This window comes from Thunnus thynnus, chromosome 3, assembly GCF_963924715.1.
Source record: "Thunnus thynnus chromosome 3, fThuThy2.1, whole genome shotgun sequence".
Lineage (NCBI taxonomy): Eukaryota > Metazoa > Chordata > Actinopteri > Scombriformes > Scombridae > Thunnus > Thunnus thynnus.
The window spans coordinates 21,109,902-21,126,335 of record NC_089519.1 but is presented as its reverse complement, the minus strand read 5'-3'; the positions used below and the strand labels follow the sequence as shown (position 1 = coordinate 21,126,335).

Here is a 16,434-nt window from a genome sequence, read left to right as displayed (position 1 = left end):
ACTGAAATTGATATACATATTGAATTACCCTCTTTTCTTTCCACAGCTCATAGGATTGCACTCAGGTAAAATCTCATCACATACTAATCATCCTCAATATTAATATGAAGGATGAGCTGGGAATTTAGAGTTTTGCACTTGAATGCACTAAATTGACACTACTTTCTTATTATATTCTTCATGCAAGTGGAAGTAAACATGGATTTCATGTTGCAATATAAATTATGGTATAAATATAATTTTAGACAATATCATAGAATGCTTCCTTCAAAAACATAAACATAAAAAAACTTTCAGCATGGAATTCATCATTGATTCATCATTTAAAAAATATATATATAGCTTGTGTCTGTATATTTGTTGAGTTTCCGTTCACAGTTGTGTTCAGGGAGTTTCTCTTTACACATATTCATTCTAAATGGTGCTGATTCATGGAGTTTTAATCTGAAACTGACCTCAGTGGTCTGCGACAGTAAAGGGACCCTCTACCAATCATCAACATCAAACCAGTGTCTGAAGAGGTGGTCCATGTAGGATGATAAATAAAGATACAGTGTGAGCAATTTGCATAAGATACACTTTGTTGTTGAAATGATATATAATACCCACAGTGTAGTTTAACGTTTTTGGTTATTAACAGGTTGATTAACTCAAGTGATTAAAACAACTAAATTAATAGTCTGTGTGTGCTGCATATAGTGCGGGAGTTATAGAACCACTAAACTTTGTGTTCAGGGGACATGTTTTGGGGAGCGGTAATCACTTTAAGTTGCCATGTGGGATTTATGATCCATTTCTTATTTATGGTACCAAAGGTGACATCATAGTAGAGATTTATTTTATTCTCTCATCTTCATCCAGTCTAGAATTTTTGCCCCCCTTTGAGTCCTTCACAGCCCCTAAAACATGTAACTACAGAGTAAATTTGTGGTTGTGAAGCTTCATTTTTATAAATATTGGATGATGCCTGGCATAGAGGGCAATACTGGCACCGCTATTGATTTAATTTCATTCTCTTCTTAAAAAAGCAACCATGGCAAAAGGTGATGGAGAATGGCTCTAAAATTTTAAAAGCTTTGAGTCCTGAGGGCTGACATTAAACTACTTTAGACTTATCTTTAACTTTCTTCACCTTTACCTTCTCTCTCTCTCTCTCTCTCTCTCTCTCTCTCTCTCTCTCTCACTCCTTTTCTCAGTGTCTGTAAGACACAGTAAATATAGAGAAAAACATCAATTCATCTAACTGACAATAGATCAAATCTCTGCTTGACCTAAGCCTGGGGTGATAATTCCCTGAGGGGAAATATGTGCTCTCAGACAGCATCCATTATAAATGCCTTGATTGATGATGCTCAGTAAAAATCAATACAGATGAGTGGTAACCAAAATGATCACAGTGATAACAAATGTATTCATCTCTCCCTCACGTTTCCAAGAGTACACTGATGGTTGACGAAGATATCTTTTATTAATATGGAAACCCATAATTGATTTGGACGATGATAAGTGGTTGACGTGTTTTTTTGTGACTGTCTTACACAAATCAGATCAGTCAGACAAAAAGTGTGATGTTCTGCTCCTTTTTAAGCGCAGTTGGGCAGGAAACGTGACATTTGTTCCGTACTTTGCAGAGCTGCAGCTGCTTGCCAGCCAGAGGATATACAGGGGTAGTATGCACAATGCACTTGCTAATAGGTTTGAAGCTATTGTCTTGCATCTTTATGTGTGCACAACTGAGCATGTGGTGTATGTGTGCACATGCAGTGCGTTTGTGCACATGTGTGGTTATAAATAGGCACAACAGACCTGGAAATCTAGGGCTATGCAGTAAGGTGATAATGAGTAAAATTCTGAGATCAAAAGTTACAAAAAGAAGATGGGTATGAAGATAGAGTTACTGACACAAAGAGTAAAGGTCATAACAATGAAATGAGAAAATGTGAAGGGGTGTGGTGGGCAAAAAATGGAGCATTCTATATGTGTGAGTATGAGGCAAAAGGTCAAACACTAACAGACCCTGCAGACTCAAAAGTACAGATAGTAACTAGCTCAGATACCAATGAACACAATATCAATCTGTAAGCCCTCACAACTGGTCAGCACTGAGTCTTGTTTTAACAGCTAAATTGGTTTTATGTAACACAAAATCAACAGTGGCATACAAAAAAAGTGGTCCATGCACGTGTATGCCAGTGTGCCTGTGTGTAAAGTACCTTTGACTGTGCAGTGGTGTGTGTGTCAATGACAAAACATCACTCTGCAGATCTTTAGGAAACAGCTTGCATCACAACCTGCAGCAAGGTGGGGGGGGGGGCTTAGAGATGCAAACAAATCCTTAAAAAATAAATTAACCCAGCTTCCTGTGAGGGGTATTGATTGGGCAACATTCTGCCATCTCATTGGGACTGGGACTGTGCTGCATAATAAATGCTTAACACCCCCTCATAACTGGATGGAGAGCTAAATCATGGGTGGCAGCATGTACTGCAGTAGGCTGTAAGGTGCTGGTGATGACTAATGACAATGTGTGGGTGGCTTTCCACTGCTTCTTTTATAACAGGTGGGTTATCGGGATCAATATTCTAATCATCATCAACATTATCTTTGAATCCCAAAACCTCTGACACAACATTTTCTCTCTCATTGCATTTTCCCTGCTCTTCCTCTTTCCAAATACTGCTGCTGTCATTGTTATAAGTGTGACATTACTGCACTAAAGTCAATGATAGCCTCTAAGAAAATCCTGATGTGTATAAAAACTAAACGTCTAAGTTTGGGATCAATTGAAAGCCACACAATAGAGAGATTCTTCCTTTTAAATAATGGATTTTGATGTAAAACTAGGAACTGCATATAGTTTACTTACAAAACCTCTGCACCCCCCGAAAATAGAACAAACTGTCAGAATAATAACTTCACTAAAACAGACACAGGTCCAATAGGGCACCATAATTACATTCATTACTCAGGCTAACTCTCCGGGCAGTCTATAGCTCTCAACGCCCACTGCTTCATTTACATGCACCATACTCAAGCAACACTGAATTAATAACAATGGCTGAGGAGTCATTATTCTTACCTACATATGGTACAGTACTGTAGGCAGACCTGTGGTGGCTGCTGAGGAAGGTGAAACTAGTTAGAGAATGGGGGCAAGGTTGGCAGCTGAATATTCATTACACTGAGTCAGAGGGTGGGAGAGGAACAGAGAATTACTGGCTGCTATTGTTATTATTATTATTACGATTATTATTACCATGAGTTGTTTTGTAGTTAACTTACTTGCTATGACTCGGTTGGACTGGCCTATACTAATGTTTTGCCTTGCCTTTAACATAAAACATCAGGGTCTGTCAGTGAGATAATACATGGCAACAGCTGGGCCTGCATCTGGGGCTCCATGTAACCCATATAAGAGCAGATGTGGGTCAGCGCCTAATATTCAGAGTAATACCGTGGCTGAACTACAAAGCTTTATTCAGGACTGGACTGGGGATTTATTGTTCATTCATTATTGTTATTCATACCAGACAGAAAGACAAAATGATGAGAAGTACGAGAAATCACAGATAATATCGACAACAATTTTTACACCTCAGATCTTGTAGGTCGTGGATGTTTTAAATGTTGTTTTTTTTTAAATCTAGTCCTATTTCTCATGTAAATGGTCATATTAAATGAGATGCCTGAAGACATGTGTCCAACACATACTCCAGCACCCACTCAAGGACAAAGTGATCAATAAAAATGCATGGTTGAGATTTTTGCAAGGGCATAGGCTACTATTTTATCTAAAAACAATAAATCATTTAAATGATAAAACAGTATTTATCATATATACTGCATATAGCTCCTCAATTCAAATGGGAGTTATGAATGAAGGTTATGGTAACCTATTATCTCTTGAACAGTTTTATCGTCTTAGAAAAAAACATGGTTGTGCTAGAGAAAGTATTTGCTGCAGTACTGACCAGCATAAGGGTGAAATGTGGGTAATGGGGGCATAAAATGGTGATGAAAACATCAGAAGCAAACTGTGTAAATGAATGTGTCCAGATAGCAAACTACATAAAAGAAGATGTGAAATAAATTTGCAACGTTAATTTGACAAGGCTGGTCAATGAAATTATAATGTTACAGAAAACAAGTGTTACATTTGATTCAAGTCACATTTTACTGCATTGCCAAGTTGTAATATAGAAGAATATTTTGAGGATATGTGTCTTGTGCAAATTGATATCAATACAAAGAAGAAGTCAACCAATCTACTTCTTTTCCAGGTGGAAGAAAAAAAGTATGATCATGAAGTCTAAAAATAACAAAATCAAACACAACATACTCAATTCAATGATCATGAAATGAATAACATTATGGAGCCTCACAGGCTGCCTAAAACCTAAATATCAGTGTAATTGCCATTCTGGGGACATCCTGGCCTTTTCAACAACAACAGCAACTATAAATTAAGCTCCTGAATGCACATTTAGATTCACTGTGTTACATGTGGGCACCACCAGTCTTTGACAGAACTCAAACAAACAAACAAAAAGAAAATGAATCTAAAAAATGCGGGGATACTGGGAACTGATTTCAAGACAATGCCTATTTGCCTTCTTAGCTGATGACTGTCAACTCCTTTGCCCAGCAGACAGACATCAGCTCAGCTTATTCACCACTTATGCTAAATGAGTCATCAGAACAACCGCATCATGTTTCATTATCCGTAGCCAGATCACCTCACATAAAACCCAAATTCCAAACAAAACTTTGATTAAGCATTTCAAAGGTATGGCACGGCAAAACTGTAGGAGCTTCTTTTTGAATAAAAAGTTAACACAGGTTAAGGGAAGTAAAAATAGACAGCATTTATCATTTCCCATTTATCTGATCAGTGTCAGGATGAATAAATGCTATTCTACCCGCTCTCCTTGCCCCCTCTCTCTTCCCTATCTGTGAGGGCAGATTGGCATCTCTCCAGTAGCCAATGAGATTGGCTGCATAAATGGAATTGCCCCATTCTCCAAGTGTCAGCTGAGCAAAGGGAACGTGCTCACTGTTTACAAAACCACTGAGCTAAAATGCATCCCCGGTGCAACAAATACTTCAGATGCAATTTTGCTAAACATTCTCACTGTGACAGTCAATGCATACAAGCTGATCCAGCCCAGAGGATTCAAAGTAAATACAAAAGATGGACTTACCTGTCATATTAAATGCAGGGCAGAAGACCAATGGATCCGAAAAGAATGCCAAAAAGAGACAGAGAGAAAAGAAAAGGCTTGTTAAAATATATCCCTTTGCATTTAAAGTTACAACAAAGAACTTTCATTTTGTGTTGATTTTGGTGGCCCCTGTGGACAAAAGTGGTAATATTTCCCGTAATGAAGACTGCATTTCCCATAAGCACCACCGCCTTGTGTCGTAAAGATCTTGAGCTGGCTAGCATGTGCATTTGTTTTGCGAGTGAAAGAAAGACTCAACTTGTTTTAAATACTATTTTTCTTTATTAAACAGCTGTTTGCAGGAAGCATAACAATGAGGTAATGTATCTATTTGTGGCTATGTAAGATTAATAATTGTAATATGACGATGGTGTGCGCTCTGTCTCTCTCTCTTTTTCTCTCGTCTTTTTTAAAACGAGTCAGGAAGCCGACAACAAGTCTAACTTTATTTTTAATGTTATCAAATGAAGAGAAATGTCCTTCTCTCGTCCTAAACAAGTCTTTGTACTCTCTCATGCGACAATGCTACATGTAATGTAAACACCCAATTTGGGATCACAAACTTTTTTCAGGGCCAAGCAGACAGTTTGAGAAAGCAACAGATTGCTGTGAGATTAGACAGCCTATGGCAGAGTACAATGGAGTGTTTGCATTGCATAGACCAAAGAGCCCGCAGTACCGTACAGTAGTTAAACTGACGGTGCGTTTAATGTCTAACTTGCTACAGCCATCATAGTCGACAGCGAAAAGAGCATAAGCAGAAAGACGATCTTTTATTGGGAGATTGTGCTGACAAAGAGCTGTGACGGCCAACTGTGACACTGGTACCCCAATCTGCCAGCCATGCAGCGCAACACTACATGTCTATATATATGTTTATATTACTCCCATGCTTCTGTGCAATCTAAGCAAGTTGTGAAAAAGGATGCTTGATCACATCATTGTTGCTATTGCTTCACACAAACTGAAAAAGAAAAGTGCCAAAGGTTGACTGGTCAGCACTGCTGCTCACTACAGGGCACAGGTTAGATTTTTGACATTTCCCGAGACAAGTGTATGTTTTTTATAATGTATTGCATGAGTTTCTTTTATCATTCTGAAGAAAAGTGGACTCTAAACTCTGCTGGTATGAATTTGAGTGCTGCTATCTCTACAAACTGTGTTGTGTACTTATGACCTGTCCCAGGTGCCTCAGTGTGTTCAAATGTCTCTGTCTACCAAATGTATACTGTACAGGGATAACAGCCCCCCTCAGGGCTCAAGACTAACGGTGTCCCGTTAACCCGGGGATGGTAGAAAATGTGTTTGGGACGAACAGTACGTATCCTGGGGAAGATCTCTGTTTGTTGTTGTTTAAACTATCGCTTAGCAAACAACATACTGAACCGAGCGCTGACTACAAGGGAATGCATCTTCTCATGCTTTTACTATAGTTACTATCACTGGCTGACTACTCAGCTCGAGACTTGAAATGTTCCCGCGGCATCGGTCTATGTATCTCCTCAGTCACAACGCTGCCCTGACTGTGTGTGAGTATATTAGCTAAAGCAATTAGACAATTCCAATATATTATTGTGTTTTTTTTGTTATAAACGCAGTCTTAAACACTTATTAAACATAGCTTGTACATGGATAGTAGTGATATGTGGATTGCAGTTATATCAGCAGGCACCGCAGTTAATCCGCGGATCGGGCTGGTCGGATCATAAAAATGAACATTCTGATTAATAGCGGATGGGTCACGGGTGTTGAAATAATAAATCATTAATGAGGAAAATATTAATTACATTCTCTAAAATGTGAACATAGCAGAGAGTGGAGCTACGGTCCGCTGCTGCTCCGCAGCGCACAGCTTCGTTTTTCGTCAGGCATGAATTACTGACTCACAACTAAGGAAAGTAACAACAGGGAATACTAAGAAATATACTATCACTAATAACAATTATTTCTACAATTATACAAGAGAGATTGCTGGAGAAATTGGTGCACTCAGCATGCTACAATCTTTCCAGACCGCATGGGTTATCAGGAGCAGAAATGGGACCGCAGCAGGCAGCAAACATACATAAATATGAAACTGTATTACAAAGGCACAGTTCACCATGGAAACGTTTACAATTACTGAAAGCAGCATTTCTAATCTTTAAAGTAAATCGTTAAAGAAAACACTCATACATCAACGGGGGTGGATTTAGTGATTTGGGGGCCCCAGGCAAACTCTGTCTTGCTTTACACGTTCTTGTTGTTTTAATGTTGGAATTGATGGTTATATGTGTGTATGCACATAGTCCTAGTTTGCTATTGTTGTTTCTATTCTCTGTTTTCTTTCCTTTGGATATCACTGTGATATAGGTTTAAAAAAACTAAAAGAGCTAATTTGGTAAATGTGTATAAATCAGGGCTTTTCTCTTGGCTGGTAAGAAAGCTTAGAGAATCAATCACTGTTAAATTTAGTGTATAAATTCACATCTGTTTGGGCATTGCTGCCACTCAATGGATGGCACTTTAAGACTGAATGAGTGAAATATACAGTATATTTATGGTGAATGTCAACCTTGCAATATGAGGCTGCATTTCAGTCAATATGCCATTATTTTCCCTCTTGGCTGCTTTAGATAGGAAAGTTCTCAATGCACAACCAGGCTCTACATATTATGGTGGAAAATGAATCCAATAACTTTTGAAAATGAACCTAATAACTTTTTGAACAAAATACATTTGCAATCAGATCACTGAAGCTAAAGTTTTGTGACATCAATACTGCTTTTAGTTAATGCATTACAAATTCCAATTGGCTCCACTTTCACACCAAGTATGTTAATGACAAAATGAGAATAATTCATGTTACATCATTAAAGAGGTAAAAAGGTATGATTTAAAACAAAATGCTGTATGTCTTCACTCTTATTCCTTTGCTGTGCAAACTTCTAGGTGGTCTGATAGAGCCAGAACGGCCAGCTGAACTGTGGGAATGCAGAGAAAGCAAGGTAGGGAGTGCTGAAAATTCATATAAAAACATACAGTATATATAAAGTACATGTGCTGTATACATCCAAATACACCTCCTCCCACAGTGTTAGGTTGTAATGACATTTGAAGAGAAGAATATGGCAGCAGAAGACAAGAAAACCAGGTTTAAGGAAATGAAAATAGATAGAAATCAAACATATTGCAGCTTTGAGCATTACTGTGTGTGAAAACAATAATGACGAGCATGAAGGTCTAAGGTTATTTTGCCCATACCAGCTGCAGGATGCACTGGACGTTGTTGAGCATAGCAGGAAAGCAGAGGGTGATACAACTGCTGTGTGCTCAGGCAAACACAAACAGAGGTGAATGGTGAAGTCTTTGTATTGAAAATAAGAGTAATCGTCAGAAAGCTACTGTAACAAAAGGTGAACACAGATTTGCTTCCTTGCTTACATAAAAAAAGAAAAAAAAGGACGAATATATAATAAACTCCAGTGACTCTAATGCTAAAGTTAGCTCTGCTAATTTGTAAGATTGATGAAATGGCTACTACAAAATCAGAATTTGAGTAGAAAATGTATTATTTACAAATATTTGCTGCACTAACCTTTTATATTTGTTTTGTCGTACAAGAAACCACATTAATTTAATATTGACTTCTTCACTACAGCGGTGTGCTATTGACAGTTTTTACTCTTTATGTATTACATCCAGTCCCTTATGATTGGACTATTGCTTGTTGTCTGTATGTATTAGACAGCGTTGTATTAGACCTTATTTTCAATAGGTTAGACTTTGCACTAGATTAGCAAGGTTAGACTTTAAAACCTATTCCCTGGGAGTGTGACAAATAAAGGGGTTTAGGGTGTCTTTACACAGATCTGCCTCATGTGTTTTAACAATTCTGACCACCATAATCCATTAAGTGTCAACTTCAGGAGCATTAATTCAATCATTCTCATAATCAAAATGGTGGCTCTGAGCCCCTGCTGCGGGGCTTAGTGATGGTGTGCTGAGAATGAAAAGGCACATTAAAATGGGTTGGAGCATGCAATCCCCCAAAAAGGCATTTGCTGCGCTCTGCATGCACCAAGGACATGCAACAGTAAGGTCAGGATCACACATTGGCAGAATACTGAATAAGTAAGCCTCCTGGGCTGGGATTCCTGGATCCAGCTCATCCCCCCCTCTCCCTAAAGGCTTGCTGAAAACTTCCAACAAGCAGCACAAAGCCTGAAGTATAAGAATGTATAAGAAATTAAATCATTAAAGAAGAAAAGAAAAACATGCATGTGCATATTAAAGATTGTGTTGTGTTACATAACACTGTATTTAACTGGAACAAACAAAATGAATAAGTGAATACATATTGTGATGGCCCTCTCTGTTTCTCTATATTTACCTTTCTCTTGTTCTCTCTTTTTGCATATCTTTTTGCACCTTTCATTAGTGTGTGGATCTCTCATTTGTTGCAAGCCCTGAGCCAGGTTTGTAACAATATACAAATAAACTGTTGTTATACTGTTGCTAGGCAACCACTGTGAGCTGATGTCCACTGCTTTGCTATTAAATTTGTTAATGTCATTCTAATTGAAAGGAGAAGAAAAACAGCATTTCAGTCACGACTGCAAAGTTGATGCCATTTACTCTAATTTTCTTTCATGCTGTAACAGGGTGGCCAGAAAGAACCACTACCAACTTTTCCTCACTGTCCTCGTTTGCAGTAGTCGGTCTGTTGCAGAAGAATAAAGCCAGGGGAAAGGCCTGCCTCATGTTTTCATTTGATTGGTGGTGATGCAAGCCATTTTTTCTGTACACAGTTGAACACTTTTAAACTTGGGGTGCTGAGGGCGTTCCTGAAAAACATGCAAGGTGTGCTTGGTGGATAAAAGCAAGGAGCCCTGGGTGCATAAACAGCATACAAAACCCTCAGATTCACTGAAAACAATTACAAAAACTGTCCAGTGTGATCCCCTACTTTGTTCCCTACAGGCAATCCCTGTATTTTTGGCCTTAAATTCATCAAATCAGTTGGTTTGGTCCTGAATTTGCCTTACATAGCAAAATTGTAATCTTACCTATGATAAGCACTGTCACTAAACTACATTGCACAAGAGAAAAAAGGTAAATTAACATTAAAACTGTTCACGTTACACTGTGATTCTTCTGTCAAAATAAGGGTGTGGAATTTAAATGACACTATTTTTTGTGGAGTTTCATATGCACGTACCCTTCAGGCAAGTGTTGTTTCCTCCTCCATTGAAAGCATTTGGGACTAGAGTGTGGGAGTGGGAATGAGAATTGTTGTTTTAAAGCTGGCACTAATGAAACCCATGGGTCCTCGATGACAATGGGAGGATGTTTGATGAGAAAGTATTTGGTCCAGTATGCGTTTCTTGCTTGGCCTTGCATGTGTGTCCGTGTGTGTATTTGTATTTGGAAGTATGACAGAAGGAGAGAGACAGTAAAAAAATAGATCCATGACATCTTTTTTTTGACATTTCAAGAACTGTTTAAAGCTGCCATATGGCCCTCTTAAATATTTGTCCCATGCCACCAAACATTTGAATATATAATATATTTCGATTATTTTGACTAAAAAATGTCAAGAACCTTGAATACATACCATTAAATATCTAACAGCAGCTCTCTTCTTTGTCATGAAGCCTCAAAAGGAAATGTACCCACAAGATGTTAAAGAGAAATACTCCCATTTCTAGTAATTTATTCATTTACTAAGCCTAATCAACATAAAGATGGACAGTGATTACCGAATATTTACTTTGAAAAATTGTCATTTTGTATCCAAAAAGCAATAGGAAATGATGACATATATGTCATAAGGAACATATTTGAACATCCGGGCTAATTGCTATCAAAGTTCAGCAAAGATTCTGCAGGAACTAAAAAACTCCAGTTATGCCTTTAATGAGTTCTATTTAAGTGCAAATCAAGATCAATTTTCAAAAGTGAACCCTATTAAAAATTGCACAGAAACTGAGGACTTTCCATTTGAATTCACAACTGAATCGATGAATCCACCAATGCATTGATATATTTCACCAAATCTACAAACCTTAGTTAGCTCAGATATGTATATAAACTAAAGGACTACAACCAACTGACAAACTGCACTGTAAATACTCCAGCTACTCTGGGAGTGCAAACATCTTCCATACTTGAATTAATCTCACCCACAAGGAACACAGGATGATAGACTCCATTATATTAATATTTTATGAAGAGAAGAGAAGAGAATATATAATTTCCTTCAAAACATCTATAAATTCACTAATGCTAATATTATACAATAAAAAAATTAACAATAGCACAATTTGATTTGAGCAGCATCACATGGATATTCTTACTCCTTTACAAAAAGCCTTTAAATCCAATTAGTCATTCAACACTCTAAAGGTTAAAGTATGCAGCTTGCAAACCCAAAATAACTCTCTTTTAAGCAGCAGTTTCATCAAATCCACACATCGCTGATACAAGGACACTTCTATATATTTATAAAGAGAAGAAACTGAATGTTCAGTCTATTGTGTTTCTTGCATTCTCAAGCCTGAAAGGGGATGTGCTGGGCTGCACAAGACTTCAGAATTGTGATTTTTCTAATGCCAACCCTTTTACAGTATATAGGGACAAATAACCTCAGAATCTGTTGGGTTTTTTTTCACAAATACAGCAATAGGAACATTCAGCTGTAGAGTTCATGGTTATGTATAAGTATGCCTCTTCTGCATTTTTATTCAGGTTGTTTGTATTGATGCTATTTCTGACTAGATGACTATGTACATCCAGTTGCTCCTGAAGTCAATAATACAATGTTTCCTTATCTTTCTTTGCCAACTTTCAAGATCTGAAGGCATAAGGCTGTCCTCACAAGAAAAATGACACAATAGGCCAAATGTCAGTTGCCCAAAAACGACCTATAGTTAAGTTTGAGTGACAGATGCCAAAAAAAGAGATGGTTAGAGATGTTAGTGTAGCTGAGAGATTACTGCTTTTGATATTTGATTTGGTGGTTTCAGGAATATTATATCTATACCAGTGCTGAATTAAAGGAACTTAAGGAAGCACAACAAAAACAAAAAAAGTCACCTCATTGCCGTTTACATTTTCTAAGAAATAATGCTTTTTTACAATTCCTTTTAATAATCAATCAATTCCACTGAGATTTTCATAAATATAATTCTTTCTTGTACTGTACCCGTGCATTTTAATGAACTACAATAAACAAGTATGCAATACAAAACATTATACAGGTAAAATCATTTAATTGCAAACTCAACATGAGATAAAAAGAACAGTAAAGCCTGGGAGCGAATTAAAGGTTTGGAGGACAGAAAGTGAACAATGCCAAAATCCAATACAACCAGATGGTCCCTGGAGCAAGTGTTGCCTAGAGCTACCTAACCCCCTCCCCCTATAATTTACAGTCAAGCATGGATCCTCACCAAACACCCCCCACCATCATCCTCAAAATGTATTTAAGAATGGCACTAAAGACATCCACAATGTGTTTTCTGCAACTGCATTTATGCTGTTAAGTGTGTGTTGCAAATGGGAGATCATAAGATAATTTGTTTTTCTAGAGCGAGAGACGCTGTTACATTCTTATTTTCAGATAAATGGAGATGCACGTTTGGTTGCTCTCTCAGGTCAAATCCTGTTTTCAGTTTTTTCATGGATACTTATGTATTCACTCAGCTTTAACCAACTGAAAAAAGTATATCTTTCCAGCACAAAAAGAAAGGCATTTTTGAGTAAAAGGTGAGGATACTGACAATGGAAAAGATGTATCTAAATATCCTGAAAAAATGGTTTTATTTCTTTGGATGACACAAAGCAGAAAGTAATCAGTGAGTAACCTCTTGCTTACAGAACCAATCTCACCCCCACAACATCAATTTGACATCACCACTCCCAAGCTGAGTAAAGTAAGGTCAGCATCTGCGCCAGGCCCTAACGGTGTTCTGTACAGGGTCTACAAGAATGCCCCAAATGTTATGAAACTCCTCTGGAGAAACATGAGGGTTGCATGGGAAAAGCAAGTTATCCCCAAAACCTGGCAAAGAGCAGGCAGAGCACAGATCCCAAAAGAAAAGAATTCATCCACCATTGAAGAGTTTCACCAAATAAACCTTCTGAAAATAGAAGAAAAAATCTTTTTCAGAGTGCTGGCGCGAAGATTTGAAAAGTATCTGAAACAAAACCATATCATTGATACGACAATCCAAAAGTCTGGCATAGCAGGCTTCTCGGGATGCCGTGAACATACCAGCATCATATGGCATCAAATCCAGACTGCTAATAAAGAAGGAAAGGATCTGCATGTCTTGTTCCTTGACCTGACCAACACCTATGGATCAGTTCGTCATTCCCTCTTGTGGACTGCTTCTGAATTCTTTCAGGTGCCTGCAACAGTAATAAATCTGGTAAAACACTACTTCCAGGATCTGTAATTTAGTCTTACAACATCAGACTTCACCACAGCTTGGCAACCACTGGAAATAAGCATCATGGCAGGGTGCACCATCTCCCCATTGGCCTTCACTGTGGCAATGGAGTTCATTATTAGAGCCTCAAAATTTGTTGCGGGAGAACAATGGCTACAATTTGGTCTGTGGTTACCACCGATGTGAAAACAACACTGATGACAGCTGTCCCCTGCACCAAAAGACTTCTGGAAAAGCTTCATCAAAACATCACATGGGCGAGGATGAAGATCAATCCCAGCGAGTGCAGAAGTGTCTCCACTGTCAAAGGTCAAGTCACAGATCAAATATTTCATATTGACAGAATACCTGTCCCAACTATTTCAGAAATGCCATTGAAGAGCTTGGGCAGATGGTATGATGCAAAGCTCAAGGACACCGAGCAATTTGAAAAACTAAAAAAGGATACCATCATGTCTATAGCTTGCATCAACAAGAGCTTGCTACCGGGAAAACTCAAGCTGTGGTGCTTCCATTTCGGCATACTCCTAAGACTCATGTGGCCTTTAACTGCGTATGAAATCCCCATCAACAAAGTGGAAAAGCTGAGTGATGATGTGAAACAGTGGCTTGGACTTCCACGATGCTTTAGTACTGTTGCACTGGTGTCTTTGTTTTTATTTATTTTGATTGTATTTGATTTTATTTTCTTTGACTGTGAAGCACTTTGTGACTGGTGTCTGTGAAAGGTGCTATATAAATAAACTTTGCTTGCTTGCTTGCACTGTACGGGAATGGCAAATTGGAATTACCAATTGCAAGTCTTGTGGAAGAATTCAATTGCACCAAAGCAAGGTTGGTCATGACCCTCACTGAATCTGAAGATAATGTTATTCGAACAGCGGCCCCCTGCATGGCAACAGGGAGGAAGTGGACCCCATCTGAAGCGGTTCAGAGTGCTAAGTCTGCTCTTCACTTCAGGGATGTGGTTGGCCAAGTCCAACATGGGAGAGCTGGTCTCAGGCCTGTCCCAAAAGCTCCTCAATTGCACAAAGCAACATTGACACAAGGCAACACCACGGCTTGTGGTGGAGGAGGTGAGAAGACAGGAGCAGATAGAGTGACACGCCAAGTCTGTATCAATGGCCAAGCAGAGCCAATGGACTTATTGGGAGAGCCTGGAAAAGAGGAAACTCAGCTGGCATGACATCTGGGGGATGGAGGGATCTCAGCTAAGTTTTGTCATCGGAGCCACTTATGACCTCCTACCCACACTCCAGAACCTAAAGCAGTGGTTGGGAGAAGCTTGCTCCCTTTGTCAAGCACCTGCATCACTAAGGCATAACATTTTAACAGAATGCACTACAAGCCTCACTCAAGGGTGTTACACTTGGCAGTATAACCAAGTTCTCAGATAGCTGGCATCAATCTTGGAACAGAGGCAAACCACCACAAATGCTTTCCCCCAAACAAAGGCCAGACATGGTCCTGTGGTCCAGAACAGCCAAGCTGACATACGTTGTAGAATTAACAGTACCAAGGGAGGATGGTGTTGAAGAAGCTTATGAGAGGAAAAAGACCAGGTACTCTAAACTGGCAATTGAAGCTGCCCAGAATGGATGGGAGAGCAAAATTTCCCTGTAGAAGTGAGATGCAGGGGATTCATTGGTACATCTACGATCAGTTTATTGAAGAAAATGGGGGTGAGGGGTCGCTCCCTCCAACAAGCAATCAAGTCCTTGTCAAATGCAGCAGAAAAAGCAGCAACTGGCTTAGGATTAAAAGGAAGGACAACACCGTTGAGCCCTCTAGAGATGTCATGGGCTTATCAAAGAAACGTCAAAGAGGGAGGATGCCCACCTGATGACCCCGATGATGTACCTACCCTCCCTTTCACCACTCCAATCCCACTGCCAACATCAAGAGTGCCGACTTACCACAGGGATTGAAACATCAAGTCCTATAAGCTCTACTCTTGCCCCTCTTTCACAAGCCCACGCACCAATACATCCCACACTCACAGATATACTGAGGAGAAGATAGGCTTTTTATTGACCAAAGTGTAGGAGACTCATCAATCAATTATGAATTAATGGTTAGGCCATCTCATTGAAACACGTGTCCTTGCAGTCACACAGCCACACATGTACAGACTCCTGGCCTCGTGGACACACGACTCAAAATCAAATCACAAAAGCCATTTCATTAAACTGAACTGTAATTCAATAGCTGTAATCATTTACCAAATGATTGTTGAAAAAAAAACACCCTCTTTGAGACACTGTTGCTATGCCACAAATCCTATAATTCTGCACTATACAGCATTAAGAGAACCAATAAGTACTGTATCTGGACATTAAACCCCAACAACAAAAGCATATTTTAGTCACAAAATGAGCTTACAGTGTTTTTTGTCTCTTAAGAACATTTTGAGAATTATGTGGTTGCTCTTTTGTCCACTAAACAGAAAAGCAACCATTTGATAAATCTGCTTTATGGAGTTTACTGACATGCATGTTTTGGTCCATACCAGCCATAAGGGCCTCTGTAGGGGGTGGTGAGAAGGGATATGCTCTCCAGTCATTGTTGTTTGAGAGGCCACTGAGCCTCTTGATCCCTGGGTAATCTCCAGCTATCTGTCTGAGTTATCACCTCTCCTGATTTAGGTCACCCTGGCTGCTTTCAGTTTTTAGGTTGTCCACCATCCCCCACAGAGCACACACACACACAGACAGACAAAATCCTGCATCCAATGAGAACAGACGATAAACAGGCAGCCCGATTGCATGTATGGTGTA

General features: G+C 39.0%; 1 protein-coding gene across 3 annotated transcripts in view; it reads right to left on the bottom strand.

Moving 5' to 3' along the window:
* Positions 1–16,434, bottom strand: part of ctnna2 (catenin (cadherin-associated protein), alpha 2) — a 337,564-nt gene that overhangs the window by 138,357 nt on the left and 182,773 nt on the right. Inside the window, exon 1 of one of the 3 annotated variants that reach the window (XM_067584712.1) lies at positions 9,595–9,679. The exons of the other annotated variants lie outside the window; for them this stretch is intronic. Within the exon in view, the coding sequence (XP_067440813.1) occupies positions 9,595–9,639 (45 nt within the window). The 5' untranslated portion in view covers positions 9,640–9,679. Of the gene's footprint in view, positions 1–9,594; positions 9,680–16,434 lie in introns of those variants that run through there. 3 annotated transcript variants of the gene reach the window in all.